General features: G+C 35.9%; 1 protein-coding gene across 1 annotated transcript in view; it reads left to right on the forward strand.

Annotated features, from left to right (window-relative positions):
- The window catches only part of LOC148941655 (acetylcholinesterase-like), a 71401-nt gene extending 62246 nt beyond the window's left edge, over nt 1–9155 (forward strand). Inside the window, exons 12-14 of the mRNA XM_089104497.1 lie at nt 1406–1583; nt 5291–5767; nt 8604–9155. Coding sequence (XP_088960623.1) covers nt 1406–1583; nt 5291–5767; nt 8604–9023 — 1075 coding nt within the window. The 3' untranslated portion in view covers nt 9024–9155. The remainder of the gene's footprint in view (nt 1–1405; nt 1584–5290; nt 5768–8603) is intronic.
- The last annotated feature ends 4774 nt before the right edge of the window (nt 9156–13929 follow it).

Consider the following 13929-nt stretch of genomic DNA (forward strand, 5'->3'; position numbering starts at 1 on the left):
AGTAGCACTTAGTAGTAGTTTGCAGTAAATCCAACCTTCATTGTTTGACGATGAACGTTAAAAACTTGCATTGGTGTTTTGACAAATATATGCCCAGACAAGACAAACTGCTTTTCTTTCATACTGCGTTAATACCTATTGAAATCATCAGAAAATGGAAGTGAAGTTGACCAGGAATCCTGTAATCGTGTGTGTCAATCTCCTCCCCTCCGTGCCATCGCCAGAGCCCCCCTAAAACATAATAAGATTGATAAACAACTTTCGAAACATACTGAACTAAACTTATCGAAGTTATGAAATTAAAGTTTCATATTTACAAATCTAGGAATGGGGTATGCCAACAGAAAATATCCGTCAAAGAACTCTTCTTACTATATAAAAACTTTGTAATACCTTGTATTAGTTATCTTTACTATACAAAAAAACCTTGTAGGAATTATTATGGAGATATAATTTATTCACAAGAACATCAACAAAAGAAAGCATGAAGCCCAGTAACCTGAGCTTGTATGGCCACTTCAAAAAAGGCATTAATTTACATTCACATTCACATTTCATTCACAAAAAAAATCAAGGAAAATATCCGTCAAAGAACTCTTCTTACTATATAAAAACTTTGTAATACCTTGTATTAGTTTTATCTTTACTATACAAAAAAACCTTGTAGGAATTATTATTTTTTCAATGGAGACATAATTTAATCACAAAAACATCAACAAAAATAACCTGAGTTTGTATGGAAACTCCAAAAAAAGACATTCTTACATCAGTGCATTGGGGTTCCCATATTACAACAAAACAAAAAATATATAAACATATAGAACTACTTGAGTAAGAGAAAAAAAGAGATATAGAAAATTAATCTTTCAGTTCCCTTTATTTAGAACAAGCCTGAATTAGAGTGCTGCAGGGTATACATCCCTTCCTATTGCAAAAAAAATACTTCTTAAATTTATTTTAAAGCAACATTTAAATTGTATTATCTGAATTCATAAAAATTATGTCCTAATGGTTATAGCGCCATATATGGCGCTATATATATATATATATATATATATATATATATATATATATATATATATATATATATATATATATATATATATATATATATATATATATATATATATATATATATATATATATATATATATATAGCGCCATAGTTTGTTTTTTTATCGTGATATCGGTTAATTTGTTTTTTTGTTTGTTTTCGTCTTGATGTTGCTATTTTTTTCTTTTGTATTTACTCCGCAGTGTCATTTCTAATGTTCATTTGTGGGTTATAAATAAATTGTTATCATTATTATATAATCAGAGCAATAGTATAGAAAATATAATGTTTGACTGAGTAGGTTGTTCTCCATTTGACAACTATCGTATGACTAATCTGTTATTTTTACAGAAATCCAACCCCAGAAGCCGCAGAGAGTGAACTATCTTGGCTACCTTTCTCTGAAAAAAATCCACGCTATATGAAAATTAGTGAGCCGCCAAGTAAAGCGACTTTGATTGACAGCTATAGACCAAGGGAGATGCGTTTCTTGTTGGAAGTCATGCCAAAACTAATCCTAGCATCAAAGGTAACTACGTTCATCTAATTCCTTGTAGTAGTTTACGGAATCACAATCACAACAATCACAAACAATCACAAAGAAACACGAATAAATGCTTTATAAAATTGCGCACAAATAGCGGCAAAGAACATGTGATTCACATTAAAACGGGAAAATATAGCAAATAAACAATGAAATAGCGTGTATATGGTTTACAGTATAGCGGTTTACGGAATAGTATATACTTTTAGTAAATGTTCTTACAATGAAATATTGTGTTAAAAATGAAGACTTGGAAACTGCTTGACGTCTAACTCACTTTTGGTCTTAAATGAATTTAATGAATGAAAACCTTCCAGAAAATGTTTGGTTTCAAGAAAAATAAACTATATTTCCCTTTTGAAAATGAAACTTGACCTATATATCTTAACGCTACATTCAAAATTTAGACTTCAGAGTCAGGAAAACCAAAGGCTTGACCAATTTTTTTTCTATAGGTCTCTATTGCCATGAAAACCTTGAAAACAAAAAAAAATCAAGAGAGAAATCGGACAGAAAACTTTTTCTTTCAAGAAAAAGAACACGCAAATTTATCACTTAAGGTTACGAATTGAAAAATAGTATCGGAGAAATAAGTCAGAAGTTTATTTTAGTAACATCTCTAATCTCTTATATTATTATCCGTATTTAGTTTTCATTGAAATAGGAAGCTTTAAAACAAAATTAAAAAAGAATAAATCTTACTGATAGTTTTTATTTCGAGAGAAATGCAATATTTTCTTTCTGAAAAGGTAAATATGACATTGATTTCAAAACTGACGTTTAAACTTCCAAGTCAGAAAATCCCAGCCGTAAATTTAAGCATTTTTTTTTTATTTGACCGATCAGAAAGAATTTCACTTGAAAATGAGGGATAGATAAGTCCTAAAAATTCTTATTAAAAAAAAATTACTTATCAGAGGAGTTTCCGAAAATAAGGTGTCAAAAACCCACAAAAAATAAAATGACTTGACTTTAGTCCAGGTACACACAGATTTAAGCTATCACGTTCAGAGGGGTCATTAGGGTAGGGAAAGGGGTGCTTATTCTCTGCCCTTAGATGTTTTGCCGTCTCCTAGATTCTAAAAATACCTTCTTGGGGTGATTTCATTGATTTTTTTTTCATTGAAAAAAAAAATGGAAAAAACGACAAACTTACCCCCTTCTACATTTTGAAAATACGTTTTTCCTCCTTCCCCTTTTTTTGAATTGACCCGTAAAATGAACACGTAGACCCTGATGATAAAGAAATTATTTAAAAATTATTATAAAAATTATTAAACCAAGAAGAAGGTAATATTTCTAGATGTTCACAATAATTTCTAACTTTTTTTTTATTGTTTTTTTACTTTTGAAAAGACAAGTTATGTTATTTTGACACATTTTTATTGGTCTAATTGTTACAGCAATAATAAAGATGTATGGGTGTAACAGTAAATAGGCAAGGTTCTTCAAACCCTCACAGGGAATAAATATTTAATGTTCTCAAATTCCTGATCTAGCTTATTCAAAGGCGATTTGATCAAGTCCAAGAGTCCAAGAATTCTTTCAACAATCAATTGTTTCTAGAGTTTGAAATTCTTCTAGTATTTAAGATCTGCGGACCATTTAAGGAAACTCCCAAAAATTCTGAAAATTAATTAAATTTATAAATGTATCAGTAAGTAGTCATCATAATTACTTACAGGGCTGTATCAAGGATTTTTGTTTGAAAGGGGGGTTACAGGTTTAATCTGAGCCTTCATGAGCAGATTTAGTTGCTCAGTTACTCAACTCTCAAGTTGGCCAGTACTTAAGCTTTTGAGGATGACCTAGAGTTTCATTTTTCATTATTGTACAGTAAATTACTGTGTAATAGTCATATTGGTTAATCGAGCCATGACCCTTTATAAGCAGTCAAGTTTTCAGTAGTTCAGTTACTCATTGCTCAGCACCTCAACTACTCTGGGTAACTGTAGCTCGGCCGTAGTGTTGGTCAATCTAGCCTTGAGCCTAAATGAACAGCCAAGTTTCCAGTACCTCAGTTACTCGTTGTTGATATGTTCATTACTCAGACTACTGAATATGATTTAGAGTTAAAATTCAGATCAGCTGTAATATTGGTCGATCTAGCCTTGAGACTTTGCAAACAGTCAAATTTCCAGTAGCTGAGTACTCAAGCTACTTATGATAACTTAGAGTAAAGATGCGGCTCAGACGTAATGTCGCTCAGTCAAGCCTTGACTCTTCATACACAGTCAAGTTTGGAGTATCCCAGTTACTCATTACTCAGGTTAATCAGTGCTCAAGCTGCTCAGGGTAACCAAGAGTTGAAATGAACTGCATTCGTAATTTAGTCAGTGTATTTTTAAGCCCTTATTAACAGACATATGTTCTGTAACTCCGTTACTCATTACTTAAGATGCTAAATACTGAAGCTAATCAGGGGAACTAAGAGTTAAAATGCCTTTCAGTTGTAATTTTGTTCAATATACTTGAGCCTTTATAAGCAATCGAGTTTTCAGTAAACTCAGTTACCCATTACTAATGTTGTTCAGTTCTCAGGGAAACTCAGAGTTAAAAAGCAGTTCAATCAAAGGTTTGGTCAATATATCCTTGGGTTTTTCTGAACAGTCAATTTTTTATTATTCAGCAACTCATCATTCAAAATGTAATTCGTACTTAGAAAGTGTGATTTCAGCAGTGGAATCCAGCTGAACCTAAACGGCACATTCTGTGACGGCAATTTTGCTGATGATATAACCATCCTATCTCATTAAGAGAGGAGCTACAGAATAATATCGCTGTACTCTCCAGTATGGCTGGGCGAGTTGGTCTGTCAATCAGTACACAGAAAATCAAAATCATTCACAACAGCGTCAATACCTGACCTGTCACACATCTCAAAGTCGAATTAGATTTACTAGAGGAGGTTGAAGAGTTCAAGTACCTTGGTAGTGTCAATAAATATGAGGGTGGCCTTGAGCGGGAAATTACCACACGGATTGCATGCGAAAGAGGTGCCTTCAATAAACTAAGAAATGTGTGGAGGAATCCAGCATACTCCCTACAGCTCGAGCTCCGGCTTTTCAATAGTGAGGTTCTCTCCGTACTGATGTACGGCTGCGAACCTTGAGCGTTGACTAAGCAGCTGGAAAAGCAAATTCAGGGTTTTGAGAACATCTGTCTTCGGCGCATCCTTGGTATCCAGTGGACTTATAAAATCATTAAAGCCTTTATACATAAAAAGACAAACCAGCCGCTCGTGATCGATAGAATTATGAGTAACTAATGGCGTTATTAAGGCCACATGGTGCGGATCAGTGTGGGCCGCCTACCCCACGATGTGTGGTTTTGGGTTCCTTCTGGTATCAGAAGATGTGGGCGACAGAAGACAACACTGGGAAAATGCCTTGAGAAGGATGTTGCACTTTTGAGATCGTCGCTCGAAGAACTTTGGTCAAAAGCACAAGAGAGGTCGTCATGGAGAGGCACTGTTGTCGCCTTATGCGCCAGCCGGCGTGGGAAGACCTACGTCTAAGTAAGTAAGCCATGATTCAAAGTGGTCAAGCTACTCAAGGTAACTCCTAAATGTAAATGTAAGGCTAAATGTAAAGTTAAATGTAATGAAGCCACAATTTTTCTATTTTAGAGTACATCTCCTCTGTTTTAAATTTTGATTGATTAAACATTGATTTCTTATATTCTTTTTACAGCTCTGTAGTTTACCTACTGCTCAGACATTCACACAATCTGTTGATGGTGCAGACGCTGTTGTTGTTGAATCTAATCCTCTGTTAGCTGCATTGGCAAACAAAGGGAGCCTTGGAGGAGTAGCCATTGACGCTGCAGTTGTCGAATCTAACCCTCTGTTAGCTGCGTTAGCAAATAAAGGTAGTATTGGAGCAGTAGCTGTCGATGCTACAGTTGTCGAATCCTACCCTCTTTTAGCTACATTGGCAAATAAAGGGAGCATTGGAGGAGTATCTGTTGATAGTTTAGTTGTTGAATCTAACCCTTTCCTAGATGCAGTGATTAATGAACAGAGTCAAGGGGCACTAGCTCTACCTGAGACGGTATCGACAGAAGACTCCTCTGTGGAGTATGTCTATGAGTCAGATGAGTCACTTGCTTTGTCTCCAAATGAAGATGAAGTTGTGCTATCACAATTAAAAGAACAAGCTCTGCCAAAGGTCAGTAAACTTGAATCTATATTGCTTTGGATAGAAGGATTTCACCATAACGTTATTACAGAATTGGCCCTGTGCCAAAATAAGCAAAATATATTTAAATTTATTTTGAATCTCAAATAGTATTCGCTATCTTGCCTTATTGGCTATTATAAAGTTGGTAACCTATCTCAAACCTATCTACATCTAAATAAAATCTTTAGTGTGAGACACGATATAACGAGAATAAAGACATTTAATCGAATAGGTTAGACAGATTAAAACTAAGATATACGCTAACCAAGAAATGACCAACAGAATCTCATAGACTTTCGTGTTTCAAGTTTTACGTCAAAGATTCAGACCAATATCATCGACCAAAGAATAATTACTACTTAAAATTAAAAAAAAAATGCTAATGGGGTAAGAAGAAGAACAAGAGGCCGTTGCTATCAAATAATTGGTGACCCGCGTTTACCCCCTGAAATTATCCCCCCAGGGAAAACACCCCCCCCCCCCCGAAAAGTGCCCTCAAGGAAAATGCCCCCTCCCCCGCGAAAAATATCCCCTGCCCCACGAAAAACCTCCCTGGTTAATACCCTCCCCCGGAATCCCCCCGTTGCTATCAAATAATTGGTTGACCCCCTTATAGAAAATACCATCCATGAAAAATCTCCCTTAGAAAATATTACCCCCACGCGACTTGTACGTCTCCAATCCACTTGAACTTAAAAAAAGGAACAGAACTCCCAATTTATGATCTAATGAGCACACTCCGAAGTTTCCGCGACCATGAGGTGGAGGTATGGCTGAAGAAGGGGTAGTCCCCTCCTATGCGGAATCTCATTTTGGGGTTTAACGTTACTCTTTACCAGAAATATTCCCAGAAATCATAAGGGAATAGATATAAATTATATGTTTTTGATGCATTTTTAAAGTTTCTTTTGTACACCCCCCCCCCCAAAAAAAAGAAATCCTGGAAAATATCCTTTTGCGAGGTTCTTACTAGAAAACTTTTCCATGGAGGAGGGGATTACCGGAATGATTTTAAAACAATCAGAAATGAGTATTTTTTCAATGAAAGTGCACTAAGAAAAATTTTTCACCCGAGTTCATCCGCAAGAATTTTTCTAGGTGGAATTTTCAGCTAGAATGGAATTGTCTGGGGGGAATTTTCACGAATGAGGAGTATTTTAAGTGAAAAGAAATGCTGTAGCATTTTTAAAATAACATTAAAACCCCTCGTGTCTTTGATATTTCTGCATAACATCTCAAGTCTGGAGATGCATCATTGATACTGTACCTCTAGTTCATCTTCTCAGTTACATGGTTACATTGACGACGTAATGCATGCCAAACGATTGACATTTTGCCAGTCTGGAAACGAAAGGCTAGTCGTCAAAACTGCTCTGATTATCGTGGGATTATATTTTTCTACAGCATACAAGGCAGCTTTTGATTCTGTGTACCTCCGTTCAGTCTGGCAAATACTGAGAAAAACTGGATTATCCAAAAATATTGCTCCATTTTTGAAAAGCTGTATGATGGTTCGGAAATCTCATGCAAGTCAATATAATACACATCCCCATATTCTTAATGAAGAAAGGCGTCGGGCAAGGTTGTGCCACCATTTCCAAGCTTCTTAACTGCGTGATAGACTACATCTTGACTTGCACGAAAAATTAAAATCGACTTGGTCTTCAGCTTGGAGACCAGGTACTAACTGATGCTGACTGTGCTGATGCCATAGCTTTAGTCGTGGGTTCCGTCGACAAAGTCACTGAATCTCTTGATATGCGTTCGGAAGAAGCCTAGAAAATTGGTCTACGGATCAATTGGTTAAAAACCAAAATTACGCCCATCAAGCCTTTCACATCACTCTACTGTGAAGGAATTCAAAATCGAGAGCAATCCAATAGATGTGCTGGGAGACTTCATTTATCTTAGATCGACATTATTGAGGAATGAATTGATGACAAAAGAGCTCACATCTCCAATAGCCAGAGCGTCAGCAGTTTTTTGGAGGCCGAATAGCATATACCATATTAATACTATACTAAAATGCGTGTTTACAACGCTTCAGTCTGCACCATGCAACTGTGTGGAGCTGGTGCACCATGCAACTGTGGTAAGCTGAGACGTGGCTAGAAATACCTTTCTTGACGTACCTTGTCCAACGCCCTGTTTGCCGGTATGGCCACCGCCTTCGCACACCACGTGACGTCCCACCAAAGATTGTATGTTACTCCGACTCCTCTCCCTCAACCGATCCAAACGTCCCAGAGACGCTTCCCCACTAGGCTGAAAGACAAAGTCAACGAGCTCCTATCCCATTCCCACATCCCAGTGGAAAAATCCATGAGTCTGGCAAGCGGTACGCCAACGTAGAGGCACCTAGTCTTATCGTTCTTTACGCCGAACCCCAGGTATGAGCCGTAAGTAAGGTGGATGGGAGATTTTAGTGGAACTTTTTCGTTAGAGTCTTGGTCGCTTTGGTACAGTGTTCTAAAAATGGCCCCAATTAACGTAGGTTTTAAAATTAAATATAGAGGGCTTTCAAATCAAGTAAAATTGTTCTGAAAATATTGCGATTCTAAAAATCTATTTCTATATTTCACATCTTTTCATAACAGCGTATTTTGTCAGACTTAAGCGTATTGTCACTTATATAAGGCCAGTTCCCACGCTCCAAATTCACTAAGAATTTTATCAACCAAAATTTCAACTTGTTAATGAAACTCATTAACAGTTTTTAGCAATAATGTTCTGTGAGCTCGATGAAACCTGTTTGAATAAGAAATGAGGCCTAGAATTTTTCTTAAGAGTGCAAAAAAATTCCTATAATTTTATTTCATTTTAGGAATCTGTTCAACCGCAGGTTTTTGAAAGTAAATCTAGTCAAGCACAAGCTGAAATCAAACCAATTATTGCAACTTCAAATTTACCCAACTCGTTGGACCACATCGCACTTGCTAAACAAAGTGGTTATTCTCCCCCTATGAACATGTACTACGGTAAAGCTCACCCGCGTGAAAAGCCAACTACACCAAAGCTTGGAGCAATCAATCTCAGCTCTTTAGCATCTAATGTGCCACAAATAGCAGTAATACCCCAGCCAACACGAGATGAAACACCAGAAGAAATTATGACGGTGTTGGAGCAGCTGCCTCCACATTTCCAAGCATTTGCACGAAACCTGCCATCTGACAGTCTTCAAAATGTATATTCAAGTTTAAAAAGTAGTGGACAGTTAAGTGACTTTATTTCCTCATACGGTTAAGAAGTGATAGCAAACCGCGTTACCTATACCAGTGAATATCCCAGTGATATTTACCTCATTGAGTTAGTTATCGTTTTGACAAGTTTTTATTTGTAAGAAGTTATTTTTTAATATATGTTTGTAATATTCTTATATTATACTAATCTTCTAATTTCGGAAATAAGTATTTGCTTTGTTACAGAGAAGATTGAGTTTGATTAAAGTCTCAAACTGGCGAAACTCCAGTTCAACCGTTTAGACATTTTCCAATCCGAATTTGTAACAGAGGATGCTAAGCTTCTCTTTGGATATTTAAGGATTTCAGAAACCAATATTACCTAGTCCATTATTCCTAAAATATAAATGTAAAAGCTTAAGGATACCACTACGTTATTCATTTTAGATGCCAACTTAACCAAGTCCTTCCCATCACACAATTAATAGGATTCTGTATACTAAAGCGAATAACAAAAACTAAGAACAAATAGTTAAATATTTACTAACTGATAATCGGTTCGTTAAAATTGAATGCCTTAAAATCGATTCCAGAAATGAATCTTCTTTTCGCCTAACGTCCACCATTTGCTCTGTGGACGCACCGAGTTGACCTCTGACTTGTTAATTGATTTACTTTATACTTCAGAGCAAGCAATAAAATTAAGCATTACTTTTAAAATAGCAGTGAGCTTAGAATCAAACCACTAAAAAATATGAAAAAATACCCGGATCTCAACTAATAACAGTGGTAACACTGCCGTACCATTACGGAAAAAGAAATAAATAAATTGTTTTTTGAAACTCCTACTTATGCTGAAGGCATTCAACCTTCAGAGTTCTTATTTCAGTGAGTAGACAATCTATAAAAAATATTAAGGATGCTGGGAGGTGCAAACAATACAAGCAAAAGGTTACTGTTGAAGCAGTGAGCGTGGAATAAAAAAAACTACCTTTTCTGATCCTATCTTGTAAGTTGGTCGCAACTTACCTTGCTCTTACCTATCTCCTGCCACAAATTCTGACTAGTTACTTCCATCTCTTCGCTTCCCTACGTCTTTCTCTATCTACAGTCAGAACGTACAGGGCCTTTGTAAGCGGTGGGAACCCTTGGTAAACATAGCTGTGTGATTACTACTATGACCTTCTTTAATTCGAAACAATACACGTTCCTCGCCGAGTAACCAAACGTTCTGGCGCTATCAAACTATGCGTCAGTCATGCAATTACATACAAAAAGAGGATACATTTGGAAAAAATTGATGTGATTCCCCAGTTACAACTCGTATATGTGATTATTCTTAAAATTTCTTCTGACTCAGCCCCGCTCGACTTCTTTTGCCTTGTTTGTATAAACCCCCACCCTCCCCTATCTCCTATCAATCTGCCAACTGATTGAAAATTTTTTCATGACTATATAAACAAATAAGCAGAACAACAGGGAATTTTTTATACAAGACAGTGGAACGCAACTTTAAATGAATATTTCGACCCTATATCCAAGGGCCGTCCTCAGCAAAACAGACGAAGAGAATAAAAACACTATAAAAGAAACTTACATTAAAATTTAATCATTAAAAATGTTTAAAAATTTTTTTTAAAACAGCCCTAATATCCTTACTTCAAGGAAGTTCAACCAGGACTGGTACTCCAAACGAAATGGACAGAGAACAATTCATTCAGATGGAATTAAAATACTTACAGACAAGCTTTTAAAGCTAATCTAGACTTCTTGGCAGCCAGCCTAGAAGGTCTATTCGTAATAGGTTGAGTGGAATTATTTACAGGTTTTTTAATATAATTAGTTAAATCATTTCTAATTAAATTTGTGTATAGGGCATTAAGCGAATATTCCCCCAAATCTCTATTTAAAGAAAAATTACTATTTATTTTGATTTTAATTTCAATTGCCTCTCGAACAACCTGTTTTATGCCTAAATCATTGCTAATAAGGCAGGTTTCTTCAAAAAGCATTTTATGACTAGGGTTATCATATATGTGACTGCTTAAAGCAGAATCCAAGGAAATATTTGTACTATTAGAATTTAAAGCTTTAGTTATGTCATCATTGTGTTGTTGCAGGCGTTTTTCTAAATTTTGATGGGTTCTACCAACATAAAAATGGCCACAGTCACATGGTATTTGATAAACCCCTCTCTGGCAAAGATGACATAACTAAAGCTTTAAATTCTAATAACACAAACAATACTTTTGATTTAGGTTTAATCGTCCACATCTATGATGACCCTAGTCATAAAATGCTTTTTGAAGAAAATTGCTTTATTGGCAATGGTTTAGGCATAAAATAGATCGTTCGTAAGGTAATTGAAATTAAAATCAAAATAAATAGTAATATTTCTTTAAATAGATATTTGGGGGAATATTCGCTTAATGCCCTATACACAAATTTAATTAAAAATGATTTGACTAATTATATTAAAAAAACAGTAAATAACTCCACTCAACCTATTACGAATAGACCTTCTAGGCTGGCTGCCAAGAAGGCGAGATTAGCTTTAAAAGCTTGTCTGTATGTATTTTAATTCCATCTGAATGAATTGTTCTCTGTCCATTTCATTTGGAGTACCAGTCCTGGTTGAACTTCCGTGGAGTAATGATATTAGGGCTGTTTTAAAACATTTTTTTAAACATTTTTAATGATTGAATTTTAATGTAAGTTTCTTTTATAGTGTTTTTATTCTCTTCGTCTGTTTTGCTGAGGACGGCCCTTGGATATAGGGTCGAAATATTCATTTAAAGTTGCGTTCCACTGTCTTGTATAAAAATTTCCCTGTTGTTCTACTTATTCGTTTATATAGTCATGAAAAAATTTTCAATCAGTTGGCAGATTGATAGGAGATAGGGGAGGGTGGGGGTTTATACAAACAAGGCAAAAGAAGTCGGGCGGGGCTGAGTCCCGCTCGATACTGTTTTGCACCAGATGTTAGTAAAAAGTTAATGATTTCAATGTCTTTTGGCTGCCCCATAATTGATTTGCGTCATATCTATCCGAAAGGAAATAGTACATGGCTGCAACGGATGCAGGGTCAACAAATTGCCGGTTCTATCTGATGTGCCGTAAGGGTCTGTTCTTGGTCCACTTCGTTTCTTGGTGTCTATTACTGATCTTGTACGTGAAATTGACCCTCTCATACACTTTGTAATCTTGCTGACGACACTAACATTTTTATAGCTGCTGAATCCGCTTCTGCATTGGAAACCAAAACAAATGACCTGTTAAAATATGTGCAAAACCGATGCAACGCTAATTGCATGGTACTGAATGCCCATAAAAGTTCGTTCATTCTCTTCCAAAATGGTCGCAAGAAAATCCAACAGGACCTTAATTTCTTTATCAACAATGTACAACTTTTCAGATAGAAATGACGAAATTCCTTGGCATTTATTTGCACTCTGGCCTCACTTCCAGGCAACACGTCAATTATCTCACTTCTGTTTTCTCTCGCCAACTAGCTATCCTCTGAAAAGCTAATAGCTTTCTTAACTATGAGACTGCTAATGATGTATAATACTTTTATTCTACCGTATATTAGTTACTGTAGCAGCGTTTGGGGCAGCATATACATGTGTAAACAAAAATTATTAAAAATAGCACAAAATGAAGTGGTTAGAGCTACTTCCGGGCTTCCTCGAATATATCCTACCTCCGATATATACCAAACTACTGGATTCAACAAAACTGCAAATCTGATTGAGCTTGCTAATCTAAGACTTACACACACTACCGGTCACAGAGTATTACCCGATAATCTCTCAAACTTTTTCACTCCTTGCTCTTCTGTAAGTCCCGGACGTCCACTCCTCTCACACTCAAACCAATTTCTCCAACACTGCCGCAACACCAGATTTGCTCGCCAATCCTGAATTTCCGCTTCTATCAGGCTTTGGAATTTCCTTCCTGGAACTTTAAAAAATCTCGAGAGGTTCTCTTCCCTTAAAAAAGATCTTTACAACATATCAAAAATCCCCCCCGCACCATCGTATTTATTTTCAAATTTAACTTGATTTAGTTGATTCTGTCTGTATGATTTACCAATTTCCAATCGAATGAGCCTTCTGAAGTTTCTACAGTAATTCCTCCCATAAGAAGCGGATTGGTGAAAAACAAAAGAAAAAAATAATACATAGATCCCTCTTCACTCTTTACTTAGGCAGTGCTATTCCGCTGCTTATGACCATTTCCTGTAACTTTATCACGGTTTAGCACATTCTCAAAATGTCCTGCCCATCTTCCTTTAAATCTTTCCTAAGATTTGTTGCCTCGTTTCTATCTTTAACTGGGACTGTTCCCTCTCACTATTCCACTGACTTTTCCCTTTCAACTTTTTAACACGCTAGTTTAATATTCAACTGTTACTGAAGACTTTCTGTCAAATTTTCTTCCTGGAGACACCAAAGTCAAAACTTTCGGGAAGGTATTTAACCATCCTAAATTTGAGCTTTAGGTTAATCTAAATCACTACTAGATGGTGATCTTTACTCTTAAAATCAATAATAACACTCCTATATACCCTAGTATCTTTCCTACTCCAAATTTAGTTAAGCTACGATACCACCTATCCCTGTTTCTACCAGCTTTGGCTTTAAAATTCCGAGGTAAAAATACCATATTTTTACCCGGGATCCGGTTTGTTCTTGTACCTTTGTACACCCCATCCTCCCTGCCTGGATAAATAAATTATATATCATTTATTTTCATGTTTTCTATCTCTATAATATGATTTCTGAAACTGCTAACAAGTCTAGTTCAAAACTTATTTCAAAATATTGATGGTTGAATATTGCGATGGTTGTTTGTTACTGCTGTAACATTCTAAGTTGCAATTTTTAAATTATTTAAATCATTGATATTATTCTGGAATTGCTTGATATTTGAGGCCGTTTCAAATCAGAAGACAAGAAACCCCTGGCA

This window comes from Artemia sp. Qi Xiang Cuo, chromosome 18 (assembly GCF_049724085.1).
Source record: "Artemia sp. Qi Xiang Cuo chromosome 18, ASM4972408v1, whole genome shotgun sequence".
Taxonomy (NCBI): domain Eukaryota; kingdom Metazoa; phylum Arthropoda; class Branchiopoda; order Anostraca; family Artemiidae; genus Artemia; species Artemia sp. Qi Xiang Cuo.